Here is a 12,668-nt window from a genome sequence, read left to right as displayed (position 1 = left end):
AATTCTGCAAAAACACTATGACCCATAACAATAAAAAATAGTAAGCACACTTACAAGGAGATTGAAACACAGCAACATAATCTGCCTAAATAATCTTGTCTGTGTAATATAGATATTACATTATGAAGACACTTATACTCTGCTCCTGACAAATGTGTTATTAAATCTTGAGTGCTTCAGGCTCACAAACCTTAGAGCTGTCACAGCAAGAGAGTCATGCACATTTACTCACACACAGACACACACACACACACACACACACACACACATACAAGTAAGTATAAGTAAGTAACATGAGTCTCATCCACGTTTCTAGGAGTCCTACTCTGGGTTGGATGAGTGTAAGTGTGTTTAAAACCTATCTGGCACAGAAGCAAACCAGGAAAAGTCCCCCAGTCAGAATAGAGCTTCTCTTTCTTGGGAGGAGGGGCATAAAAGGGGAAGTGGTCAGGATGTGGGAGGAGCCACAGCCACCAAAAGTAACTGAGAAATACACTACTCTTTATGGAAAAGGTACGGCTTCTCAATGGTCAAAGGTTAACAGAGCCCAAATGACCTCTGGTGGCCAAACAGATTATAAAAGGGGAAAAAAAGACCTGGGCCTTTTGTTAGTTGTGTTCTAGCGATTATTCTGATTTCCAAGATATAACTTTTAATTTTTCACTGCCAGCTTCATCCTGGTTCCTTAGGTTATAATTCCACAACACATGTAAGTTATTTTCTTCAGCCACACCCAGCCCCACTGACACTATTAATGTGTGATCAGTGCCACCAGTTCCATGTGAGCTCTACACTCTAAACCTCCAGCAAACACAGTGTTACTCTACATACATTTACCCACTGTACTGCCCCCATGCAGCCAATCACTTCATAACCTATAAAATCCATCACTGGTCTCCCCAGAAACTAAAGTCATACCCAGCCACACTGACACTGTTAATGTCTATTCAGTGCTGACTGTTTCATATAGATGTGATGAACTACACCACCAAGTATTCCCAAACACAGCCGTTCCATGCTGGTCTCCACAGTGACTAAGGCCTTGTGCAGCCTCATTAATACATTTAATGCATGTTCAGTGGCACTGGTTCTATTTGCATTATGCATTTCCCTGTCTAGCCTGTACTCTCCTCACCCACAATCACTGACTAGTGTGATGGAAATTATTATTCGATCATGTATTATCATGTGATTCATATATAATCATGTTAATCCTTTCTCTATGTAATCCTATATGAATAGTTTAGTCTGCACATTCTGTCTTTGTATATTGTGTGAACAAAACGACTGCTGAATCAGCTGCTTCGTGATCTTGCATGTGTCGTGCGACTAATGCTGATAAAGAGGAACTAGCAAACTGTGTCCGTCCTGGTGCAACAGAGCATCCTGGTATGTGCAAAAGTGTTTAGCGCGATAAAGAGCAGGAAACGGGTAAATAGGATGAAAGGACATCCCTTCCGGGATGTGAAGTTTAGGTATAAGGAGCAGAGCCAGTCTACCCCTTTAGAGCCTTTGCTTTAGAGCATTAGCTCTCACACAGTTGTGTTTTGTATGTCTTATTCTCTTTATTAAATTACTCTTTTAATCACATCTGACTTGCTGTTTATTCAAAATTCCACCACACTAGTCCTTTCAGCTACTTCCTATAATTCCTTCACAGCTACATTTAGTTTAAAAACCCTAAAACCAAATTCCATAAGCAAAGATGTGGCAGTGAGATGTTGCAAACATCTGTGGTACAGCATTATCCAATCATGTTCCACCAGGTCCAAAAATGCCAAAAAGAATCTGCATTCAAATAATCTGAACTGTATAAAAAAGAAAAAAATAAATAATAATAATTAAAAAAAAGATTTAGAGCAAATTTAAATACTATAAACACTATTCTCAAATCACCCCTTTCTTTCAGTGGTGGTCTGTTACTTTAATTTATATAGACGTTGGGCTCAACATGTTTTAAAGAGATCAGACACTGCAGGTTGCCAAAAAAGGTTGTAAGAATACAGGACAGAACAGGACCACGTGACTTTCGCCAGCCAATGAGGTTTTGAGTCATGAGACCTGAAAGCTCATGAAGTTTAATTAGTTTGTCAGTTGCTTTTTTTCAAATCGTCTCTTCTGAGGTCTGAGCGTTACTCTGCAATAATGATACCAGTCTGGATACTTATATTTTTGAGCTACAAGACATGTACGGTTCCAAATCTTTACCAGTGTTTATAAATACATCTGTTACTGTACTTTATGATGTTGGATTAATAATCAATATACATTATTTGCTTTGGATGAACTTTTGTCCACATTTTTTTCATTATTGACTGGTTTTAATTTTATAGGTCCTATTCAAACTACAAACGCTGCTAAACAAGAAGTCATAAATTTACCTGGGAAAAATATCACTCTTAACTGTACATTGAAAATGATATCCAGTGATGCTGTTTACATTTGGTACAAGCGAAGACTGAACCAGGAGCCTCAGCAAGTAGGAAAAATGAAAACAAATAAACAGGCCATATTTTCCTCTTCATTCAACAACTCCAGATTTACTATCACATGGATTAATAGCACAAATGTTTTGACTATTCAAAATGCTACGACACATGATGAAGGAATTTATTTCTGTGGAATACCAAATGCAACAACGGTTCACTTTTCCTCTGCTACATTTGGCTGTGTAACAGGTAATTAAATGTTTTATTTTAAACTTCTTAACACTGGATTATAACTAAAGCACCAAGCACTTATTGTTTTAATATCAAAACTACAGATGTTTTATGAAGAAGCGAATTAAAATCCTGAATAAACACAAAGAAATTTCAGTCAATAAAGTGCAAAGTGATATAAGATACAAATTTTATAAAAGCACCTGCTAATTCTTTAGTTGTGAAGTTGTTCAAGCATGTGAAGGAACCCAAGATGAACTAAGAGCTGACACTGTTTGTGTTTTATTGATGAGGACAAAAAGCCAAACTAACAGAGTCTGATTGTGTAGGACACTGCAGGTTGGATTCCTCAAAAACAGACCAGTCAAGCAAGTATCTTTCTTTTGTCTTTTGTCTTTAAATAAAATGATTATCAATGTTTTTTTTTAATATCATTCAAGTTTCTGTACGATAGTCGCAAGTCACAAAAATCTAGTACAATCATCCGAATATCACCAAGAAAAACTAAGATTGTACAGTATTTGTATTATATTCATCAGCCTATCAAGAGTAATCCACATTAGTGTGTCAAATTTCAGCATTAGAGTCAGTTCCCCAAGGAATTGTCAACTCAAGGCTTATATTGGAGAATAATTATCTGAAAAAATAAAAAAAAACAAAATTATTATATATAACACTTTAATTTCACTTTAATTTTATATTCAACTTAATATTTATAAAAATTATTTTACAGTAAATCTTGTAGTGATCTGTCTTGGAGCAGTGCTGGGAGTGTGTGCGGCTGTTATCATTGCTCAAGCTATAATCATTTGTAAGATGAAAAACTCTGAACACGGCAATGGTAAGTGTTCATAAAGGGTAGGGGGCTCAGCCTATTCTAATTCATGACTTCATACTATTTTTATCTTTAAGAAATATTGAAATTATTGATAAGAATTTTGCAACAAACCTGGCATACAGGTAATGTTCTCTGATCCAATACCATTTAATTCTGTATTCTTTCCCTAACCACAGCGAGACCTCAACAAGGTAGTGTGATGGAGAAAACCACCAGTCAGGTACAACTTATGCAATTGTGTTTTCAAGCCATTAAATATATAAATATAATGCTTAGCAACTAGCCAATCATAGACATGACAACAGTAGATGTTACATTAGCTACTTTTTTTAATTAGCATAAAATGACATGCACCCCATATTAGAAAAGTCCAGATTTGAAAGTAAGGATTTCTATTTAGTGATGTGGGTCTACCGTGATAAAATATGCTGTATCTCACATTATGAATATTTGTTTAATTGCTTTGTTTCAGACAAAGCAGACAAAGCAGAATGATGAGCTACTATAATATTAGTCTAATCAAAAACAGTATTAAGATCTGTAAATCTTAAAAAGCAATTTACTGACTTTTATCAATTTAAATCTATGACATCTTTTACTAAGAATGTTTCTGGCTCAGCTCAGCTTCCTCTGTTTCATATCTGTGGAGCTGAAATAGTTTATAGCTGTAGTCTATTTATGGAATCACTGACACACATGCATGAAGTTATTGTGGTGGAGATGTATGAGACATGCAACACTGCACTGCTGTAGAGGAGGAGGAGAAGGCAACTCACTGTCTCTGTGTTTCAGACTAGTAGTCATATTCTAAATAAGGATACGAATGACAGTAATGTTCACTAAACAATGTTCATTTCCACAGCCACATGATACTGAAGAGCTTAATTATGCTGCCATTCATTTCAATGAGAGGAAAACCAAAAGAGGGCAGGTGAAGAGAGGACAGCCTGAATACATCATGTACTCTGAAGTGAAACGTTCAGGTCTTACTGACTATCATCTAGATTATTAGGTCTCTTCCCTTCTATAATCCTAAATGAAGTCTGGATACATTATCTCTTTACTGGCACATTCAGTGTTGTAAAGGAGGTGCTGTGTAACTCTGTAATCTCTAAATCTTTTCTCTCCATTCATCTGCTTTCTCATCTTTAAGGTATGTTGTGTTTCTGTTGGTTGTGCCACATTTGTCTTAGAGAACCACTGTGCTCAAAAGTGGGTGACAGATAAAGAATATCCACAATGTTATGAAGCCCCAGATTGCTGATGTAGAATTAAAAGAAGATTAGGTTGTGTGCCGTCTATGAAAATGTGTTGTTAGGATGTTTTAGTAAAGTAGCGAAAGGTCGTGATTTTTCATTCGTGATGCTTTGCATGTTCTATAGGCTGAACCGGACCTGTAAATTGGAACTGATTCAGATTAATAAAGAAAAAAAATGTGAACCAAATTTAGTCCAAAGCAAATAATCTAGAGATTAGTAATCAAGGTTTAGAAAGTACAGTAACAGTATTAGTAACAGTATAAAGTACAGTATTATCATTTATGCCTCTTTATGTTATAATATTATGGAATATTCTAAAGCATGCACGTTTTTAAAATGATCATGGTCCTTACATAAAATCCTGAATAAATACAAATAAATTTCAGTCTATAAAGTGCAAAGTGATATAAAATACACATTTTATAAAAGTACCTGCTAATTTTTCAGTAGTGAAGTTATTCAAGCAAGATGAACCCAAGATGAACTAAGAGCTGACACTGTGTTTTATTGACCAGGACAAAAACATGGTCAATAAATAAAGCCTAACAGGCTGTCAGGCTGACAGTGCAGGACAGTGCAGGTTGGATTCCTCAAAAACAGACCAGTCAAGAAAGTAGATTTTATTGTCTCTTTGCTTTAAAAAGTGATCACAGAAGCCTAGATTTCAAGAGTAATTTGCTTTTTAGTACAGATGCATATATATTTGTGTTTGTTTGTGCTGTTGTTTCATTTTCCCTAAAATCTCAGAGTGACACTTGTATCCTGCTTTGTATATTGCCCTGCGCAGTCACATAAGTTATGAATGATTATTTTGTCTGTAGTTTTTTCTTTAAAATGCCCTGTACCTTTGTACAACACTATCTTTGGACAACACTATGCATGTCTGTTACATGCTGTAACCTTGTTACCTTTGCTAGCATTGCAATGTTGTGACTTTGCTAGTATTGTTACCATCCAAGCATACACTCTGCTTTCTAGTTTTGACTGTCTCTCATCTTGCACTGTACTTCTGTGGTCTGTTGCCCGGTGAGGTGTCAGCTCCCCCTGTATCTCCTAGGAGGGAGGTCTGGGTAGAATGTGCACATACCTACATTTTCAGTTGTTGTTCTTTCTGTTGTTCCAGTCGAGTTAGGATAGCTGTTTAATATTTCAGTATAGGCGAGTCTACACCGCATTCCAGAGTATTATGCAAACTGGATTTATGTGTCATAAAGATTTAACTTTTTGTTTTTCACTTAAACTCATGGATGGTATTGTGTCTCAGGGCTCTTTGCATCAATGAAATCAATCTCAGACACCTGTGATAATTAGTTTGCCAGGTGAGCCCAATTAAAGGAAAACTACTTAAGAACGCCGTGCCACATTATTAAGCAGGCCACAGGTTTCAAGCAATATGGGAAAGCTAAAGGATCTCTCTGCTGCCAAAAAATGTCAAATAGTGCAGTGCTTTGAACAAGGTATGAAAACATTAGCTATTTCCCGAAAACTTAAGCATGATCATCGTATTGTGAAGAGATTTGTGGCTGATTCAGAGCACAGACGGGTTCATGCAGATAAAGGCATAATGAGGAAGGTTTCTGCCAGACAAATTCATGGGATTAAGAGAGCAGCTACTAAAATGCCATTACAACACAGCAAACAGGTATTTGAAGCTGTTGGTGCCTCTAGAGTCCTGCGAACCTCAAGAGACTTGCAGTTGTGCATAAACCTACTTTTCTGCTAGCCCTAACCAGTGCTCACAAGCAGAAACAGTTGCAGTGCGCCAAAACATACATGAAGAATAATTTTCAAACAGTCTTGTTTACCGATGAGTGCCGTGCAACCCTGGATGGTCCACATGGATGGAGTAGTGGATGGTTGGTGGATGGCCACCGTGTCCCAACAAGGCTGTGGCGTCAGCAAGAAGGTGGCAGAGTCATGTTTTGGGCCAGAATCATGGGGAGAGAGCTGGTAGGCCCTTTTAGGGTCCCTGAAGGTGTGAAAATGACCTCGGCAAAGTATATAGAGTTTATGACTGACCACTTTCTTCCATGGTACAAAAAGAAGAACCTTCCGTAGCAAACTTATCTTCATGCATGACAATATCATGCTGCAAAGAATACCTCTGTGTCATTGGCTGCTATGGGCATAAAAGGAGACAAACTCATGGTATGGCCACCATCCTCCCGTGACCTCAACCCTATTGAGAACCTTTGGAGTATCCTCAAGCAAAAGATCTATGAGGGTGGGAGGCAGTTCACATCAAAACAGCAGCTCTGGGAGGCTATTCTGACATCCTGCAAAGAAATTCAAGCAGAAACACTCCAAAAACTCAAGTATAATGGATGCAAGAAATGTGAAGATGATATCAAAGAAGGGATGTTATGTTAACATGTAACTTGGCCTGTTGTTTTTTATTGAAACGGCTTTTGATTTCAGTAAATGTGACCTCTGAATGCTGCAAGTTCAACAAATGACCATTTTCAGTTCTTTACAACCTATAAAATGTTTTGAAACTCTGTTGTGCATAATAATTTGGAACAGTGCATTTTGAGTTTCTTTATTTTTGAAAAAATACTGTTATCATTAGGAGGTTTGTTCAATAAAATTTGATTTAAACTAACGGTTAATGACTTGAAAATTATACTGACTGTCATTTGCATTGACCATTTATGAAAATCAGATAAAAATATAATTTGCATAATAATTCAGAAAGCGGTGTAAATTGTGTTGTTTTTTTTGTTTGTTTGTTTGTTTTTTCTTTGGTTCATAACCTTACTCCTAGGTCCGCAACAACCACCACCCACCCACCAAATAGAATAACAAACAGACAATTCAAAAGAATGATCTATGAAATAAATTTATTATTTTTATCGTGACATGAGCAGTTCCTCCATGTTTGAAAACAAGATAAGATTTATTAATAGTGTGGCCTCAGGGTGAGATTGTCATAAACAGAGCACAATTTGATTTTTGGATCCTACATTTACATTTCTTAGGATCAGTCATTTGCCCCTTATATCTGTACATACATTTTTCAGTAGAGTGTGCAGAAGGATCAGAAGCACAGATAAGAGCACATCATTAGCTTAAGCTCACTGAATGCTCGGGCATGTGTAAGCAGTCACATTATCACTTTACCATCATCTCACTACCAGCAAATAGAGCTTCATATTTAAGAATCCAGCACCGACTCTCAGTCTGTTTGTGCTGAACACTGTGATTGCAAAAGCCTGTGTTGATTAAGGAAAGGAATGCATGTGCATGTCATTGATGTCTGCATATTAAACAACCAAATTATCAAATTATAGACGTGGACGGAGACTATGCATGGGATTTAAATATTTCTAGTCAATATTTTCCCAAATAGAAATTAAAACATTTTACACACTGTGAAGCAGAACTGGTGCTGTGTAAAGGCAGTACTTGCTAAATTTGTAAATTATGCTCATCAGCAGGGCAAAGAGATTTAATCAAATAAGATTTGGTCAGTAACAGTAGGACATCTGATGTCAGAGTACATGTAGTCTTGAGTCTGTTCTTTCTCCCTGTGATTTCTTCCAGTTTTCCTCTTGTTAAAACGCAGGGCAGCATAACTCAGCTCCACACTATTATGGTCCTATTGCAATGAACACAAACAGACTTAGGTTGTGCCTTCATTGGGACGTTTCACCAATCTGTGCCTTTGCTGTTACCTGAAGCAGGGTCTGGAGGGCATATCTACAAGTCATTTTAAAGGTCTGTTCACATACAAGCAGGCTTATCCATCCATGTGCACTCCAGCCATATGATCTGGGTGAAAGAGCTAGATGAAATAGCTGGGTGTTGTCCTTCATTAATATGCTTAATCAGCTCAGTAAGCAGAATGGTGCATCACAAAAATGGCACATATGTCTGTTGTTTTATTACTTGCATGCTACAGAGCATGAACGTTGTGAGGTTCCCACTTCACCTAACACCCTTATATATTTTCCTTCATTACAAAGGGGACTACAACTAGATTCAGCTGTACTATAAAAAATTTAGTTCTACAATTAAACTTTCTCCTGCCATATAAATATTGTAACTGTAATTATAAATGCATGTTTCCTTTACTCACTGTAATTGTTGCTGTCAGTTTGAACATGCATTGTGTTTTTCTGGGATTAGAACTTGCAGAGAGTGGAGTTGAGCTCCTCAAGGTTCCTTTCTATTTTTTTCACAAAAATATTTCACTTTTGACCTACCACTTTTATCTCCATGCTACCTCTGAAACTTGAGCAAAACAAGTTTCACATAGCATAACATTACTGCTTTTAAATGCTTTTAAAGTGATAAGAGCAGACCAGAGCATTCGCACACATTTCCACAAAAAAATATTACAAAATATGAAATTACAATGTATAAGATATACCTGATTGATTTTTCTCACTGTAGCAGTGCTTTGTTTCTCTGGAGGAAAAAACAAAAAAACAAACAAACATCTATCTGGTTTCACTATGTGTAGTGAATATATATTTTACCTTATTGAATAAAACATTGCACATTGTTTTTTATTGACATATTTAAATATATGGTTCTTAAAATACATATAATTCTAAAATGTCACATATCATTTTTTTTTTCAAACGGAGAAGGCATATTCAGTTATTTTAATGAACACTTACCACTGCTGGGTCGACAATTTCTCCATTTACAAATTAAAATGGCTTGAACAAAGATCACAATTACACAAACTCCCAAAGCTGCTCCCAGCCAGATCACTGCAGGACTCACAGTCTTGGCTGTAGAAAAGGAATGATCACAAAACAGCATGAAGTGTTACTATTCTTGTGGTAGTGTCAAGGTAAAAAGCTGAGATAGCTCTAACACATTAATCATAAATAATCTGCAAACACACAAATAGGCCACACGTGATCTTAATCTGTTTGTAAATATCAAACCAATTGAACAAAATAGTCTTTGGTGTCACTGAACAGCTCAGTGCTGCTAATTAACAGAATGATGGATTTAACGACTTCAGTTTGCACAACACTGCATTAATGTTAGCCTTATATTTAATACTGTGACTGTATTTCATCACATGACCAATGAATATAGAATTTTAAGAATTTCATACAATAACAAAAAGTATTTAGATGCTTACTCAAATCTACTGTCGTCCCATTTCCAAGAAGGATCTTGCCACAGGTGGCCACAGCGCAGTAGTAAGTGCCAGTATCAGAGAGGCTGAGGACACTCTTGGAGAAGTTGTACACACAGCTGTGTGGAGAAGAGCTGATCTCACACTGATGGCTGCTGTTGTGATGAGTGTAAATGATTTCAGGATGGGAGTCTCCTGCAGCAGCTCTGAACCAGAGCACTCGGAGTTCTGCTGTTCTCCTCTCAGAGAGGACGGTGCACTGCAGAAACACTGACTCTCCTGGGGGAACCCTCCCCAACACTGGACTTTGGACCGCCGATATGTTTAAATGAGCACAACCTAGTTGAAAGGATGTAAATAATTTTATACATATTTGGACCATTAAGGTACATCAGAGCATGCCATCAACTCTGCATGTATTTACTGAAGATGAATATTTTATACATAACAAAATGTAGATAAAAATAATAAGCAAAACAGTCTTATTGCAGAACTAATATCATCAAAATTAAAATGTCTTTTGTAAAATCACATTTTTCTAAGAATAATAGAAAATTCTCCAGTTAAAATTTCTACCTGCATGGCTTTAAACACATTGAATTAGGGGTTTGTGTTGTTTTACCTTTCACAGTTAAGAATGTTCCCATGGAAAATGTAACTTTTTTCCAGGTAGACATTCCATAGAAGTACATTCCTTCATCACTGATTTTCATATGAGGAATTGTAAGTGAAATGCCACTCGAGATTCTCTCCAGTTTGATCCTGGAACTGTGGAACTCAGGTGCGACTTTAGCCTCATTTGTTAATATATTTACCACCTCCTGAGGCATCGCTCCCATTCTTTGTTTGTACCAAACCATTAAACTGCTGTGGTCATTGTCTGAAAATGTGCAGTTAAGCGTAACAGCTTCTCCTGCCGTCACTGAGACAAATGATGGTTGGTAAGACCCGACAGATTGAGCCAGAGCTTCAAAATAAATGTAAGTTAGATGAGCACAATGGGAAAAATTAAAAAGTTCAAATAGCTAAATATCTAATAGCAATTACTCTAAAGAACAGCTTCTATAAAGCTTTTAAGTAAACATGCCTTCAGAACTTACATATTTTGTAGACAGGTATAATAAAAATCCAGAGTGGAGTCATTCTTAGATTGACACTTGGTCAGACTGCTTGGAAGTGGTTAGATGTTAAAAGCTCTAAATAGGCTTTGCTTGTTGGACTCACGTCATTGGTCTCCACATGTCATGAGACCTCTTTCCTCCTGCATGTTTGTAACACAGCTTGGCCACCAGAAGTCAATGGTGAAAAGTGAAAAAAGCTACTCTGGTAGAAGTCTTGTCTTGATGTCACGGAACGCTTGCCTCCCCCAAGTCACGTGGTTGGGCCTGCCATGTACAGTGGGAGGGCTGTTCTATTCATCACCACACCTGCAAACACCTACACCTCTTCTGTCTAAATGTATATAAACCCATGGCAAAGAGTGTAAAGTGTTGGTTATTGTTGATGTAGCGTGTGGATGTAACGTGTTGATGTTTCATGGTAATGATCCATGGTAATGTTATAAGTTTTCGATATTGTTAACTGTGTTCATGTTAGTTTACTGTCAACCATTTCATGTTCGTATTAACATTTGTAATGCTTGTGAGTGCCGTTATCGTTCCATGTGCATCTGTAAATAAATGTATGTCCCAGTCGCAGGAGTCTGTGGGTCCTGCCCCTCGCCTCGGGCCACCACACGTTACACTTGAACATAGGAGGTTTATTACAATAATTTTATCAAAAGAAAGAATTAGATGCAATTGAACTGGGATAGAAAAATACACATATAATAAATAAAATAACACATGATTGACTTAAGAAATCTATAAATATTGTAGAAACTGAAAAAAATCTGTTTTCATGTCACTTGAGAAATTGTCTGGTTTAAAGATGCCATACAGAAATATCAACTGTTTCCCGAGCTTAACTTTGTATTTATGGATGTTTACCATTCTTAAATAGTCACACTGTGAATCACTTTATCTTGGCAAGTAAAATCTTTGTGGCCATTTCAAGCTTTCAAGTTTTTCTCAGGACGGATATATTCTGTGGCACTTTACATGTACATCATCAACTGGAAATATGAATCTTGTAGTTTGTTTGTTAATGGAGTCAGCAAGTTTAAAACAGCAGGAAGACTACACAAGCATGTATGATAAAGACAGGAGCATGTAGGATAAAGTCAAGGTTACACATTTACAGTGCTAGGTGCTCAGCAAATATAGCCAGAAGCACACCACTGACTAAAACCATGTCTCTGAAAAATCACTTTAGCCATTGGTCCAAATATTTAGACTGTACAAGAATGGATGAGTGTCTACAAAATTAATGCAATTCCAAAATGGTAAAAAGCCAAGCACTCTCATAAATAAAGAGTTGTATTCTGTTCAAAACTTCTCTATATAGTAAACTTCTCAAATTTTTGCTATATAGTAACATAGCAAATACTGCAAACTTTTACATCAAAACTTTGTTCCCTTAGAGACTTAGGTGACCACTCAGTGATAAAAACTTCTCATTCATTTTGAAATGAATGATACATCTGTTTATCGAAAAAATGATTTAATGATCAGAAAGCCAAACAATTGCCTTTTGTAGCCAGATGTTATCTTGTAATGAAATCAGACACTGGGAGAAAACTGTGAGAGAAATTTGCTTAAATGTAGGTGGGAACATAAACATATTTGGGTGGGGACAAACTGAGTTTTAAATTTGTAAACTAAACCAACACCTCATAAAAGAAGTGCTCAAAATAGGGATGTTGACTGAAA

The 12,668-nt window shown here is 36.7% G+C and overlaps 1 protein-coding gene and 1 long non-coding RNA gene across 2 annotated transcripts; one reads left to right on the top strand and one right to left on the bottom strand.

Moving 5' to 3' along the window:
• The first annotated feature begins 3,336 nt into the window (after positions 1–3,336).
• LOC145651726 (uncharacterized) lies at positions 3,337–4,847 on the top strand. The gene is made up of 3 exons (XR_014117668.1): positions 3,337–3,501; positions 3,675–3,718; positions 4,361–4,847. It is a non-coding gene; the product is annotated as an uncharacterized LOC145651726 (long non-coding RNA).
• Positions 4,848–7,580: 2,733 nt separating this feature from the next.
• On the bottom strand, positions 7,581–10,718 carry LOC118242259 (uncharacterized). The gene is made up of 4 exons (XM_081699339.1): positions 10,435–10,718; positions 9,862–10,244; positions 9,383–9,499; positions 7,581–9,167 (listed from the first exon to the last, which is right to left on the bottom strand). The coding sequence occupies exons 1-4, from the start codon at positions 10,716–10,718 to the stop codon at positions 8,968–8,970; spliced, it is 984 nt and encodes a 327-aa protein (XP_081555465.1). The 3' UTR covers positions 7,581–8,967.
• Between the last annotated feature and the right edge of the window lie 1,950 nt (positions 10,719–12,668).

Source organism: Electrophorus electricus, chromosome 16 (assembly GCF_041902795.1).
Source record: "Electrophorus electricus isolate QZ-2024a chromosome 16, ASM4190279v1, whole genome shotgun sequence".
NCBI classification, from domain to species: domain Eukaryota; kingdom Metazoa; phylum Chordata; class Actinopteri; order Gymnotiformes; family Gymnotidae; genus Electrophorus; species Electrophorus electricus.
The sequence above is the reverse complement of the archived record's forward strand: the minus strand, read 5'-3'. Positions and strand labels throughout refer to the sequence as shown.